General features: G+C 37.3%; 1 protein-coding gene across 1 annotated transcript in view; it reads left to right on the plus strand.

Moving 5' to 3' along the window:
* ple (tyrosine hydroxylase ple) overlaps window positions 1–14,469 on the plus strand; it is a 105,795-nt gene that overhangs the window by 69,245 nt on the left and 22,081 nt on the right. The window contains exons 2-7 of the mRNA XM_090408630.1: window positions 4,090–4,224; window positions 4,444–4,554; window positions 4,913–5,093; window positions 8,865–8,953; window positions 9,483–9,550; window positions 13,374–13,424. Coding sequence (XP_090264756.1) covers window positions 4,090–4,224; window positions 4,444–4,554; window positions 4,913–5,093; window positions 8,865–8,953; window positions 9,483–9,550; window positions 13,374–13,424 — 635 coding nt within the window. The remainder of the gene's footprint in view (window positions 1–4,089; window positions 4,225–4,443; window positions 4,555–4,912; window positions 5,094–8,864; window positions 8,954–9,482; window positions 9,551–13,373; window positions 13,425–14,469) is intronic.

Here is a 14,469-nt window from a genome sequence, read left to right on the forward strand (position 1 = left end):
TATAAAACTTGAGCAAGTTACTCAGGTATGATCTACCCTTTACAAAGCCATGCTGTCCCCTGTACAGTATCTCATTTTCATCAATCCATTCCTGTATTTTTCCCTTGACTACTTTCTCCAAGACCTTGAGAACAACTCCTGATATGCTGATCGGTCGGTAATTTGCAACCATAGTCTTGGATCCTCCTTTATGCAGTGAAACTATTTCCCCTCTTTCCACGCCTTTGGGACTAAACCAGACCCGAGACTCAGATTAAACAACATGGTCAAGGGCACTGATAATTCCTTAGCCGCTTCACGCAAGACCCTTGCCGGTATACCATCCAATCCCACAGATGTATTCACATTAAGGTTCTGTAATAGACTATTCACCTCCACTTCATTCATCACAATTCCCGTATAAACTAATGGCTCCTTCATTTTTTCAATGTCACCACCTGGATGATATACTTTTGCAAAGTGCGCGCTCAGTAACTCCACTATATCGACTGGTTCAGTGACCTCCTTACCATCGTCATTCCTTAAAATCATTTTGCCATGTACATTTTTTTTCTTGCAGCATATTGAAAGAACTGTTTGGGATTCTCTTTTGCTTGCATAGCTAGTTTCCTTTCATAATCGGCTTTTGCTGTTTTTACCACGCTCGTTACCCTTCTGGCCTGCACTTTATACCGTTCGTGTGCCTGCAGGTCACCCCTTTCTTTAAATTCCCTCCATAGTTGTTTCTTTTTTTGCAGCTCAAGCTTAATGGAGTTATTCATCCATTTAACCCCTACTTGTTTTACTATTCGGACCCTAGGTGTACAATCAGCCATAACTTCCTGTAAATGCTCCTTGACCACTTCCCATGCTCTATCGACGTCCAGCCCTTGCAGTTGTACATGTCATGGCGCTGATCCAAGCAATCTCCTAAGCTTGTCATACTTGCCAGCACGGTAATTCCACATATACCCTGTCTTAATAAAAAATTCCACACCTTTAGCCACCTCCCAGGTCAAGACCTTATGATCACTCTCACCAATAGGTGGCAACATGGTCATATTCATTACAGTCAAATTGTGAGATGCTATTACCAAGTGAAGCACTCTCACACCCCTAGTATTTTTGATTACATGTTGTCTCAGATAGTTATCCCTTAATAATTGAATAAAATCCATTTCCTTCCTCACATGTGTCCTGTCCTCCTTCCAATCAATGTTACCATAGTTAAAATCCCCCATAATAATTACCCTCCTTCCACTCATTTCATCAATTTGTTTATGCATACTATCTCCACCATCTATTCCATCACCTGGTCTATAGCAGCACCCAACTGTATATTTTATTCTGCCAGTCTCGATCTCACACCAAATAGCCTCAAATGAGCTCCTTTCACTATCCTGCAATACAACTTCAATTCTCCTTGGCTGCAGTTCATCAGCTATCATCAATAACACCCCTCCCCCCATTTTATTCTCTCTGTCTCTCCTAAACACACTATAACCTACACATTCTATCCCACTAACTATATCATCTTTCGTCAGCCATGTTTCACTAATGCCAATAACATGTGGCCAGGAAGAGCCAATCAAGGCCAAAAATTCTTCCTTCTTGTTCCTAATACTCCTGGCATTAGTATACATGAAATGTAGTGATCCCTTTGTCCCACCCCTATCTTGATGCATTATTCTAAATGTCCCATTCCCATTTTTTGTCCTTAGTGCTGGCTCAGGTACATTATATACATTTTTACACTCAACTGTCTCACTGATGTCTGCATATCCACCCCCCCCTCCTTGGTAGTTCTAGTTTCCCTGGTTCTGCACATCCATTTTCACTTCATTCAGCAACACTTTTTCCAGTCTCCGCACACCAAGTCCATTCAAATGCAGGCCATCCATCTTGTATAAGTCCTTTCGCCCATCAAACTCATTCCACACGTCCACGAATTCCACACCACACCGTCTGCATAACCTGCGCACATAATGTCATTTGCAATTATGGCCCTCCTTCTAAAGTCCTCTCTGTCATACCGCGGCAACAGACTCAACATTCTAACTCCGTCACTCTTTTCTTTCGCTACCTTTAACAATACTTTCACGTCCTCTCTCATAAAAAATTTATCACCTTTCAATTCATTCGTACCCGCCACAATTATTAATTCTTTCACCCTCTGTTTTTGCACTCTAATATATACTCTCACTTACATCCTTAAATTTCGCACCCGGTAAGTACGATTTAGTTACACTCCCATCTATCACTCCTCTTAATAACGAGTCACCATACAACACTCTTTCCTTCATTTCAGAAACTCGCCCACTCTTACGCTGTTTATTTACGTTAGCCGAATCACTCTGGAAAGAGTTTTGCAGGTGCTCTAATTGCCGCTGCGCATTTTGTATCACTGCGCGCAACCTAGCGATCTCACTTCCTACAAATAATTCCTCATTTTTTTATCATTCAAACCATTTTTTCTCTCTCTGTATAGTTGCTCTCACTCTTTCTTAGATCACCGCTCTCATTGCCATCTTGTACATCGCAATTCCCTATCAAGCCACTATTTTCACTCACATTCTAGCTTTCTTCAACCCTCACTTTGCTTACACATTCTGCACATTCTTTCACCACTATCACTTTCAATCCAAACTCCAGCCTCATTCGGGAATGCATACATTCCACACACATCACATTGGACAAATTCTCTCACATTATAGTTTTTGAACAATGGCGTCGTATTTTTGGACGCCATCATCTTACGTCGCATTGGCGCCATATCCAAGTCTATGAAATGTATCGTTAAATACTAAATTAAATAACGGAATTTACACCAAACTCACACAGACACCACAAGCTACCAAAATTAGACAATATTACGTTATGATTTTAACCTATATTCTAATTTTCATTCAAAATTATACTTAGCTTTCGGGAGCTCCCTGAAAACACGACCAACCGTCTGGCCCTCTCCGTCATTGTTGGACCGTTTAAAAGAAGAACTGAAGAAAAAACGGCCAAACGTAGAGCACAAAAAAGTGCTCTTTCATCAAGACAATGCACCGTCACACAGATCAGCCGTCGCAATGGCAAAATTGCAAGAAATGAGGTTCGAATTGGTTCCACATCCACCGTATTCTCCGGACTTGGCCCCGTGTGACTTCTTGTTCCAAAACTTAAAAAATTTAGCTAGGTGGGAAAAAAATTTCTTCGAACGAGGATGTCATCAAGGCTGTCAATGACTATTTTGTACAATTTGAGAAATCCTACTTTTTAGATGGGATGAAAAAAATGAAAACTAGCTGGACCAAATGTGTAGACCTCTATGTTGAGAAATAAAGGTGATTTTTTCCAAAAAAATGTGTTTAACTTATTATTTTACCAACCTTTTCAAACAACCTCATAAAGTACACAATGCAATATACTTACACAATTATGTGATTTAGTGACTATTTGTAATTTCATTCATTATCCGGTATTGAATTGTTAGTGAGTTTAGGTAAGGTTAGTGAGTTCAACTTGTTTCGGATTCTTCTCCCCCAAAATCGGCTTCATGCCAAAATTTTAAACTTCGCTGCATGTGTAAGAAACAAACAAACAAACAAACAAAAAAATAGGACAGATGCAGGTCTACCGAATAGTATAAATAAAGATATAGAATCCAATGTTTTATTCATAACGCCGCAAAAATTCAGAATTTCTATGGTGTTCGATAATATTAAATATCAACTTTATTTATTAATAAAGATATCGATGTAAAGTATTAATTCAGTTGAGCCTCCGAAGCTCAGGCCGTGGGCATAGACGATGCTCTTTAGTCGGAAAGACTTGGGTTCGATTCCCGTCAGTGATGTGAGAAAACTTTATCTGGTCTCTTTCGATGAAAGGTGAGTTAGCCGGTCTCATACGGAGGTGGAGGGTTTTTCACCCGGAAACTTTGGTTTTTCGACCCTCAGAACCTGATGTTAAGGTTGACACTAATGCTGAATTAGGAGTAAAGTGTTTTAAAATAATCACGCAGGCTCAGCTGTGTTTCATAATATAGGTATGATATGCAACACGCACATAAGAAGATGAACATGTCTGAACAAAACATTAATTTTTTTTTTTCCCTAGCATGGATATCCGTCACGTCGACGATCTTTGGTGGGGGATGCCAAGTTCGAAACAGTGAAAAACAAAGAAGCGAAAGAAACTTGGTTAGAGGAACAGAGGAAGAGATCTCAAGAACAAGATCTCTCCGAGGAAGAAGTAAGAAAATTATATGGATTGTGATGATTTTGATATCTGTCAAAGTGTGTGTGTGTGTGTGTGTGAGAGAGAGGAAGAAGATGTGAATTTCTTTTCTTTTCTTCTCTTCTTCTTTTTTGAGTCACATGTGCGCTGTTTCTGAAAGCGACTTGCCGTTTAATCTGTTTCATGTGCCAAATTTCGGTTCTTCGTGTATTTTCTTTTGTTTTGTCTTTTCAGGTTTTTCTGGTAAGTGGCTTGCCGGAAGTTAAAGAAGAGGCGCCCCAAAACATAATTCTTTCGCTGAATGATGGGATCAATACCTTACCAAGAATTCTTAAAATTATCGAGGTAAGAGGGTATGCAAAATATTGAATACTGTATATAAAATGCACCGTAGTATAGAATAGTACAGTATAATAGGAGTATAACTCGTTAGGGAATTTATTTAATTAGTTATTTATTAATTATAAACACAAGCTCGACATCATAAAAATTGGTAAACATCATACAAATATACTGACTGCATAACTGCAGAATTTTCCGAGGATAACCTGCTTAAGATAATAAGAGTGTTGTATTATTAAATGAAATTTTCTGATTCTTCACCTTTAGCATTATTATGTGTTATAAGGGCAAAATGTATTATTAATTAATTCTCAATAATTAACTTTAACTTTTATAATATTCTTAATTTTCCCATTCTCAGTCTTGCAAAGGTGGTATACTTCACTTGGAAACACGAATCTGTAATCACCGCAAAGATAAATTTGACGTCTTTGTTCGTCTTGATGTCAAAAGAGAAGGCTTACTTAATATTATGAAATGTCTCCGTCAGGGAAATTTGGCTGAACTTACTGTTCTGACCCCCGAACGATTCAGCATTAAAGGTAATTACACACTATTAAGCAATAACCGTATATTCACGGTTATAAATTTTAAATATATAGTTGCTGTGAATGAATTTTGTAGCTTATTATTCCTCCTGCCGTTTGTTACATGCATTGAAGTATTAAGGAATTAAATATTGTGTTTATGTGACTCTGTCTGTCACAGTATCTCTTAATCCAGCTTATTATGAGACAATCCAAACATAAGAAATTGGAACGAAAAACTCAAGAATCTATTAGATATATGACGAGCTAAAGGCTTCAATTCGGCGACATATGACTTGTTTAAGTTAAGGGATATTACATCCCATATCGTTTCTTAGCCGAATAAGAAACTGAAATAGTTTCATGCCGAATATAGTAGAAACTACATAATGTTCGGCGATTCCAAGCGTAAGCAAATACCTGGATATGACATGAGTTGCCTCAGCTTGCACTACCTTAAGGGTCAGTTGCTGCAGTATCCAGATCTTACCAGTCTTATTTTTAGAGCCTGCTTCACCTATACATAAGGTTGAAACCGGTCTGGGACCTTCTCTCATAATGTCGAACAGTAATACAACTCCTAGGAGCTAAGTTCACATTATGGGTAAATATCAAGAATAGTGATCGGAGCTTGCTCCACATTTATTCCATCGCTGGAATAAATCTCCATTTATTCCAGCGATGCTCCAGCACCATTATCTCGTCTCTGTAGCGAGTCTCAGCAAGATCTGCAAAATACCCCTCTACAGCTGCAATCACCTCTTGATTCGAAGAAAAACGCTGACCAGCGAGGAAGAGTTTTAGTTCTAGGAAGAGATAGAAGTCAGAGGGAGCCGAATCTGGGGAATAGGGTGGATGTTCCAACAATTCATAGTGCAGATTCCTTAATTTTCCCATTGCCAAAACACCTTTATGGGCAGGTGCATTGTCCTGATGAAAGATGATTTTTTTTTCTTCTGAAAACAGGGTCTTTTCTCACGAATTTTTTCGTCCAGTCTGGTTAAAAGATCGGAATAATATTCCCTGGTTATTGTTTTACCCTTTTCAAAATAATTAATAAAGAAATAACATCCCAAAACACCGAAGCCATGACATTTCCTGCTGATGGAACCCATTTGTCTTCTTTGGCGTTAACAACCGGCTTCTGTCCACTGTTTTGAGTGCTGTTCGGATTCTGGTGTGTAATTGCGAATCCAAGTCTCATCCATAGTAATAAATCGACGCACAAAATATCAGTTTTATTCTTGTTAAAATGCTCCAAGCACTGTTCAGAGATTTTCATGTGGGTGCGTTTTTGATCTGTTGTGAGCAAGCGCGGCACCCATCTTGCGCAAAGCTTTTTCATTTGCAATTCTTCATGCAAAATATATCCTACACGTTCTTTTGAAATGCCTATAGTCTCAGCAATTTCGCGCACTGGTACGGCCACGTTTAAACTCATCAGCCCATTTCTTATTTGTCGAAAACGAAGGAGTAGAGTGCCTATGAACGTTTATGAACTTCGAATGAATTTCTTTTGGCGGTAAGCCTTCTTTTACAAAGAGTTTTACAGTATAACCACAAGATACTCACTTTTATCCATTTCAAGGGATACAGACAACACGTTTGCTTCAGATAGCTGTATAAAACAAACTACTTGATAGAATGACTTGCAATTTCACATGAATGCTTATGACAGATGTACCAAAACAAAATCTTGCTGATAGTGTTGCTATCTATGATCGAGGCCAAGAACTTTTCAGACCACCCTCGTACAATAAGTGTGCAAAAGAAGTTAAAAAAATCTAATTTGGCATGTCACAAGTGGCTTCAGACCAATAACTTCAGCTCCGTACTCAGCCTACACAGTGGTTCGCTACAGCAGAAATAAAATAACTATAATCCATCAAACTCAAGTCTTATTTTGAAAGGGCAAAATGCATAAAACTTGTTCCAATATAAACGAGAATTCTGAGTATTCTGGACCCTCACAAAGGTGCCACCCAGGAGCAACGTATGCCCATCTATGTTCCCCCCTCTCTCTCTCTCTCTCTCTCTCTCACACACACACACACACACATGCACAATTTTAATGGTACCATCGTAGCTGTCCAAAGACAAGTCTGACTTAGGGAACTATTCTTCTCTCCCAACTCCCGCAGTGACTAAGATAAAGTACCCCTCACTTTATCAAGAAGGTCATTACATGCGTAGCTTCTCCTAGTCTCTCGTCAGAAAGAAACCAAACGAATCCTGAAAAACTTTCGACACCGACAAGTATTCTGAACCTGAAAGTATCTTTCATATTGTACTAAAAACTAAACTTGCGTTCCCGAATTAGAAGATATTCCATATTGCCAAATGACAGTCTGGAGAAGAAGATGATGGTGCTTGCTAAAGTTGATGGAAGCAGGAGAAGAGGAAGACCAAGAATTAGATGGGTGGATGGAGCTAAAGAAGCAACTGCGCCTGGAAATTCTGAAAGATATGGCCATGGAACATAACAACAACAACAACAAACCCAACTATCATCTAGCCTACAGCATGGAAAAAAAGATGATAAAAGTTATTCACCAAACTTCCGTCTGCTCTGACTTCATTTCTTTCTTTCAAAAACAAGACAAAAACACACGAGTCACCACTATCTAAACCTCTTCACCGTTTGAACTCACCAACAGCTAAATAGTGACCAGCAATATGGATTTTGCCACTCTCGATACACAACCGATGTAGCCTTCACGACCCACCCACCTCACAAGAGCTATGCAAAGGTTCGGAAAAACTCGTGTGGTCACTTCTGAAATGTCTAGGCATATGACAGGGTCTAGCACAGAAGCTTGCTCAGCAAACCGCTACCTTATGGTCTGCCTTCTACTCTTGCAATTGTTGCCAGCTTCCTGTCTGGTGGATATGTTAGATGGCTTCCTTTTCCAAGATTTCTCCACCAATGTTGGAGTATCTGTGATCTGTTTCATCTACTATTTTTCATAGTCCATAACGTAAATGAATTTTTTACTGACCTGATATCCTATCCATAGCTCTGCTTATGAGATAGTCGTTATGCACAGTCATTAAAAGCTTCGGGATCCTAGCTATTGTTCAGTGGAGTGAGGACAACCTTGTGACCTTTAATACTACCAGAACACAAACCTATCTTATTTCTCGTGAGAAATATCTCACTTCACCTCTTGCTTAGCCATTAAACGTTATCAGTGATATCGTTTCTTACGGTGACTTATATCTGTAGTCTGTCCTAGCACAAAGAACTGCTAACGCTATATAAATCTCAAATTCACCAATCTTGGAATACTGCTAACACATTTGGGATGGTTAATATAAAAAAAAAACACATCAAACATTTTGTACAGGATACTATACAAAAGAGGGTGATCCAATTAATTTATGATTACTCTGCCAGAGATGCACTCAGATCTTAAAAATTCACAAGGTGAGCGCTAGATTCCAAATTCCCAAGACTGTCTTGGTGAAAATATGTTGTCATTATCGCATTTCGAAGATCCATCACCATAATTATATATCTTGATTTTTTTAGCATTTCATCCTTTCCCGAATTCGTAACAATTACGCCAATCGGCTATTCCGACATTCCGTTTGTTTGTTTTTGAATGACGCGTGTGGTAACCTAGAGCTATGCAATCGTTCTCATAATGATTAACGTCACTCCACAACAATGATATTAAGAAACTATTTTTTATGATACTGCGATTACTTCCTTACTTGTTTTTACAGTAATTTATGCAAATAATAAAAAAATACCACAGCTCAGCGAATTTATCTTCTTTGCAGTTCCATGGTTTCCTCATCATGTTACAGACCTGGATTTCTGTACGCATATAATGACGAAGTTCGAACCTGATCTGGACCACGATCATCCTGTAAGTATCTCGTGAAATTTGTTAGTATGATTCTTTGAAGTGCATGAGTGATGTTAATGTATTACAAACACTTTCGAGACAGTGCCTTTATATTTAGTCTAATTCTAAACGCAAAACTAACTAAAATTAAATTTAAATATAATTTTAGTGCATGAATGAGAAAATATCAATGGCGCTGAACTTCGTATCTATAAACGCCAGAAAATAATATGTAATCTATGGTAGCTCCCATCAGTTTTGAACTACTTTTATTAAAATGTAGATGTGTTCAGCACTGCTCGTGAAATAAGGATAACTATGGCAACACACACACACACACACACACACACACACACACACACACACACACACACACACACACACACACACGGCTGTTGTGTGCATTTCAAGAGCTGAATCTCTTGAAATGCTCTGTCATGCCTTTATAGGCTTTTAGAGATCGCTGATGCAAAACTTTTATTGCTCGAAATGTGATATTTGACTATTAAAATTTTGGCAAATGTTTTAATGTTCTTTTGTCTCTACTTAGGGTTTTTCAGACGTAGTTTATCGAGCAAGAAGGAAGGACATCGCAGAGATAGCATTCACTTATAAACAGTAAGCTCCTTCAACAAATGTTTGTTGTATGCGAGTACGTTATCTGTCGTATTAAATTTATTTATGCATTATGTACATAAACCATTTGTGCTTTGCGAAATGTTTACGACAAAAATGTACATTATAATTTTCCCATTCACTTACGCCAACATAATGAAGAAAGCCTCCGTAGCTCAGTCAGTATACACGAAGCCCTTTGGTCGGAAAGACCTGGGTTCGATTCCCGTCAGTAACGTGAGGAACCTTTATTTGGCCTCTTTCGACTAAAGGTGAGTTAGCCGGTCTCACACGGAGGTAGGGTTTTTTCACCCAGAAACTCTGGTTTTTCGTCCCCCCAGAACAGTCATGAATACCTCTCAGCCATATGTCGGTCCCGAGCCCGGATAAAATTGGGGGGTTGGGGATAGCAATGGTGAACTACCCTGTAAAAATCTCACCACGAATACTTTGTGGGCAATGCCTACAAAGTCACCTACAGTCTGAAATGACGAAAAGGGAAAACCAGGCAACATAATGAAGTAATGTGTAAATCATGATTCATTGTGCTACCTTTTTTTATAGGAAAGACATTAAAGTCGACGTCAAGCTTCTTGTAAATTCTCTGCTCCCAATATTTGGGTATACTCTGCTCCGACTTCTTAATTTCATCCGCACTATTACCAATTGCTGTATATTTAAGATGACTAAAAAAGCATAAAGAAGACGATCAAAGCAAAAACAACGCGCGTGTCTACAGAGGTCGCGCGACTCGTTACTCCGATTTTTATAAGAACATGTTCATTACGCTTCTAGAAATAGCATTCCAAAAAAATCAATATCTTTAGGAAGTATTAAATATGCCTCAATTCTATAAACTATTATAGTGTGGCTCATTCTAATTAAAGATAATAATAGTATATGCTCGGCGAGAGAACTACTGATACGGATCTAGTAGTGATAGCATTTAAGAATATCTGAATTCTTCAGAATAATGTCAACTGAAGAGATACAAATCAAGTCACAAACTGAAGATTTTTAGACGACCCCTCTCTCTCTCTCTCTCTCTCTCTCTCTCTCACACACACACACACATACACACACCTTACTTGTGATTCAAACTCACAGCATTTCTGTAAACAAACAGGAGATTTTACTAGCCCAATCGGTAAAATTCATACCAAAATATTAGAATAGTAGAAAGTAATCCCATTTCATTATTGTGTATGACCACTATATGCCTTAATGAAAACTTTGAATGTAGCGTCACAAAATTCTATTAAGGTTTGGAAGTATGTGGGATACTTCGAAGACACTACTAATATGCAACATGTTCCTCATATTACTCTCGGGAAAACCTGTCGCAATAAACAGATCTGCTATTAGTGGAATTTTGGTTCTAATGATTTTTATTAGAAAAGAGCAGTCATATATTTGGGAATTCCCAAATATATGACTTGTGAGGGCTGCACTTAACCCCTCCCATTCTGAAATATATTTTGTTGGTTTTGGCTTAGCCATTGTTACACGCTTGTTTCCATTTGGTTTAGGTTTATCTTTAATGAAAATTATCCACAATACCCATTCTGCATTGAAGTATATTGCAATCGTATCCCAATGATGGCGAACAGAAGACTTTTGAAAATAGCATAGAAAGAAAGAAATTAAAGTCGCTAGCTGAGAATGTAAATGGTTCATATGTGTGTATATGTTGAACAAAGACTGATGAACTAACAAACTGAAGTAAGATGAATTCTAAAACTGGTTTCATCTACACTAAACTTAAAAAAATCCAGACGGTATATGCGTTTGTCGACAGAAAACAAACCTACATTAAACAGATTCTCCCCGGATACTTCTCTGATGGGAAAAGAGAGACAGATGGACAGAGGAGAGAAAAGAGAGAGAGACCAATTGGATTTCGAATCATTCATTATGGTATAATCTGGTACAAACCCACCAACATAGACAAACAGAAATTCAACTGACGCATGCATTCGAGTTTTTTTTGTTCTTATGTTTAGTAAGAGAATAGTTTTGCTCCATTTTAGTGAAACACTTTTCCATTTTGAAACTTGGCAGTTATGTCAATATTTGACACAGGGTTCATCACGATAAAATATCAAGAAAATTTTATTAATGGGTTTTATCTACATAGTATTTCACTTACAATCGGCAGTGCGTAGTGTGTGCAAAGCATTTTAATAAGTATTATGTTGATTTATCATTTTTTAATGAATATGAATGGAAGAGTAAATATCTCTTGATCGACTGGACTCGAATCCTGGCAAGTGACCTATTCCAAAAGGTGAAAGAGATCTCTTTTGGAGAACTCGGGTTTACCTTGCATTCTAGAATGAGAACAAGTGCAAATGGCCGAATAATATACATGAAATCAATGTCGTGGTGTAAATCCAATCAACTTAATTTTTTAAATAGTAATACGCTTTCTAAAGATCAAAAGTGTTAGGTCAATTGCTTACTCTCATCCAGGTTTCGTTGTCCTTAATTTGGAACATGTGTAAAACTTCAGCAACTAGTCAGTGGCAGTCAACAGGCCGTAGAATCAACACTGTCCTCCTAGAACATAGAATGACCAACCACTAACAAATTATTGGCTTAAGTTTATAATCACAGAACAGGTGACAAGAACCTAAATCGATAAGTTTAATTCACTATTTTCGCAAGTTATTCAAAATAAAATTACGTGCGAAAATACTAAATGAAAACTCATCGATTTAGGTTCTTGTCACTTGCTCCGTGATTATAAACCTAAGTCAATAATCTGTTAGTGTTGGTCGTTTTGTGTTCTAGGAGGACAGTTTAAAATATCGAATACTTGTTCTCATAGTTGTGTATCGATTGTGGAAAACGCAAATATAGAGAAGAAATTCGATTCCTAAATTTGGAGAAAAATTACTCCTAGAAAAATGTGATAGTTCTCATTAATTAATTTATAATATAATTATAAATATTTTGTGATTACTCAGCAACAATTAGTGAAAGGAATTACTCTAATTTTCTGTTAGAGTTTTCCAACTTCAGTGACTGATGTGGAATAAAGTTACAAAGTGTAAACTAATTGATTCTTATAGTAATAAGAACAGTTTTCTTTACGCTTATTAGGCAAAGGTTGGGAACGTAAGACCTCCGTGAATTTCAGCGGAACTGTCTTGTCTCGCGAAACAAACTAAAGTGTGATTCTCATAAATGATATAACTCGTATTCTGTTATTTCATAATCATAATACGACATAAACGTTATTAATATTCACTCTTATTTTTTATTATTTTTAATGTTATTATTGTTTTTTTGCGCGTATAATTTTCAATGTAATGATAGACTTGAGGCCTGCTTTGACCTTCTAATGGAAAAAAGAGGTCCCCCTATTTCCTAAAATATGACGTGTAGTATTGCGTGTAATATCATTACTGGCTGGAGAAGCAGTCCTCGCATCTTTGACGCTGTGCAGCAAGCCCAAATAGTTAAGAATATCAGCAGTGGTCAATGAATATAAATATAAGAACAGCAAAATCCAACAAGTTTAAGATAAATCACTGTATTTACACAAAAACCAGTTTCTTAATTCTTCCATTTCTTTATATGTGGGCTTGTTTTGTTATTTCCTTCTGTTTTTGTTGTACGTGCAGTTTTCCTTCATTACACATGCCAATTCCTCCCACATAATAATAATTTGCATCCCAGAAGAACTAAAAATGCAGAAATGATAAAAGAAAAGCAATCAGAGTTAAGAATATTAGCAATGGTCAAAGAATGTAAATATAAGATAACACACTGTATGTCTTTATATTGCAACTTGAGTTTTTTTTTTTTTTCTTTTTTGTAGAGGAGGTCCCATACCACGAGTACAATACACAGAAGAAGAAATAAAGACTTGGTAAATGTTTTCCTATCTTATTAATAACAGAAATACCTCTGTATATTTGTACATTTTACGAGGATCAGCTTGCGAAGGTGTGTTTTACAAATACAAGGACAATGCTAGAGACTAGTTAGTAGGATAATTGTCCGAGAGATCAAATAAAACAGCTGCGATTCACAAAAAAAATAACTATTATGAATTCAGATTTTAATAACTAACAAATTATTTTTATTGCAAACACCAGTGTTTACCATGTATCATCGGCGTCGGACAAATGGAAGAGCGATACCTATTTCAAGTTCCTTTCCAAAAGACAAAATGCACTTCGAGGTGCTTTATTCTGTGCATCTTCTTTTAATTTTCAATATCCTGTTTCTTTTAATATGTCATGGTAGTGGTTCTTGTCAAGCGTGCCCACGATCCTTTCTTCTCACACAAGCAGACAAGTGTCAATTTTCAGATCAGAAGATGCGATATAGTTTACAGGCCAACAAATTAATCCGAACACTCACATTTTAAAGAAACATTTTAATAGAGTACAAAAATTGAACTCCAACTTTACCGAATAATTTACACGTGCTTCTCTGTTCCTAATAAGTTAATTAATTCGCGAAGGCATGGACTCCACCACCGTTGAACACATTTTTCTTTCTCAATCTTGAAACCATACTTTTATAATGGACTGTATTAAGTTATCTTTTTATCACAATTCAATTTCCCAAGACTCTTTTTTACTATGGCCCACAAATTTTCTATTGGATTAATGTCAGTAGAGTTACCTGGCCACTGAAGCAGTTGGATGTTGTGATTTTTGAGGAACTCCTTCAGTTTTTTTTTTTGAAGTGTGACATGGAGCGAGATCCTGTTGGAAGATGAGTTCTTTGTCTTTCTGGATCTGTGGACCACTATTTTCTCTAATATTTTTATGTATTGGTCACTTTTCATCATACTGTCAACAGGCAAAAGTGATCCTGGACTGTCATGTGTAAAACAACCCCAGAACATCTTTTTAGCTGGGTGTTTAGGAGCTCGTTGAAGGTGGGTGCGAGAAGTCTTCTCA

Source organism: Typopeltis vanoorti, chromosome 18 (genome assembly GCF_054136105.1).
Source record: "Typopeltis vanoorti isolate ZY-2024b chromosome 18, IOZ_Tvanoo_1.0, whole genome shotgun sequence".
Lineage (NCBI taxonomy): Eukaryota > Metazoa > Arthropoda > Arachnida > Uropygi > Thelyphonidae > Typopeltis > Typopeltis vanoorti.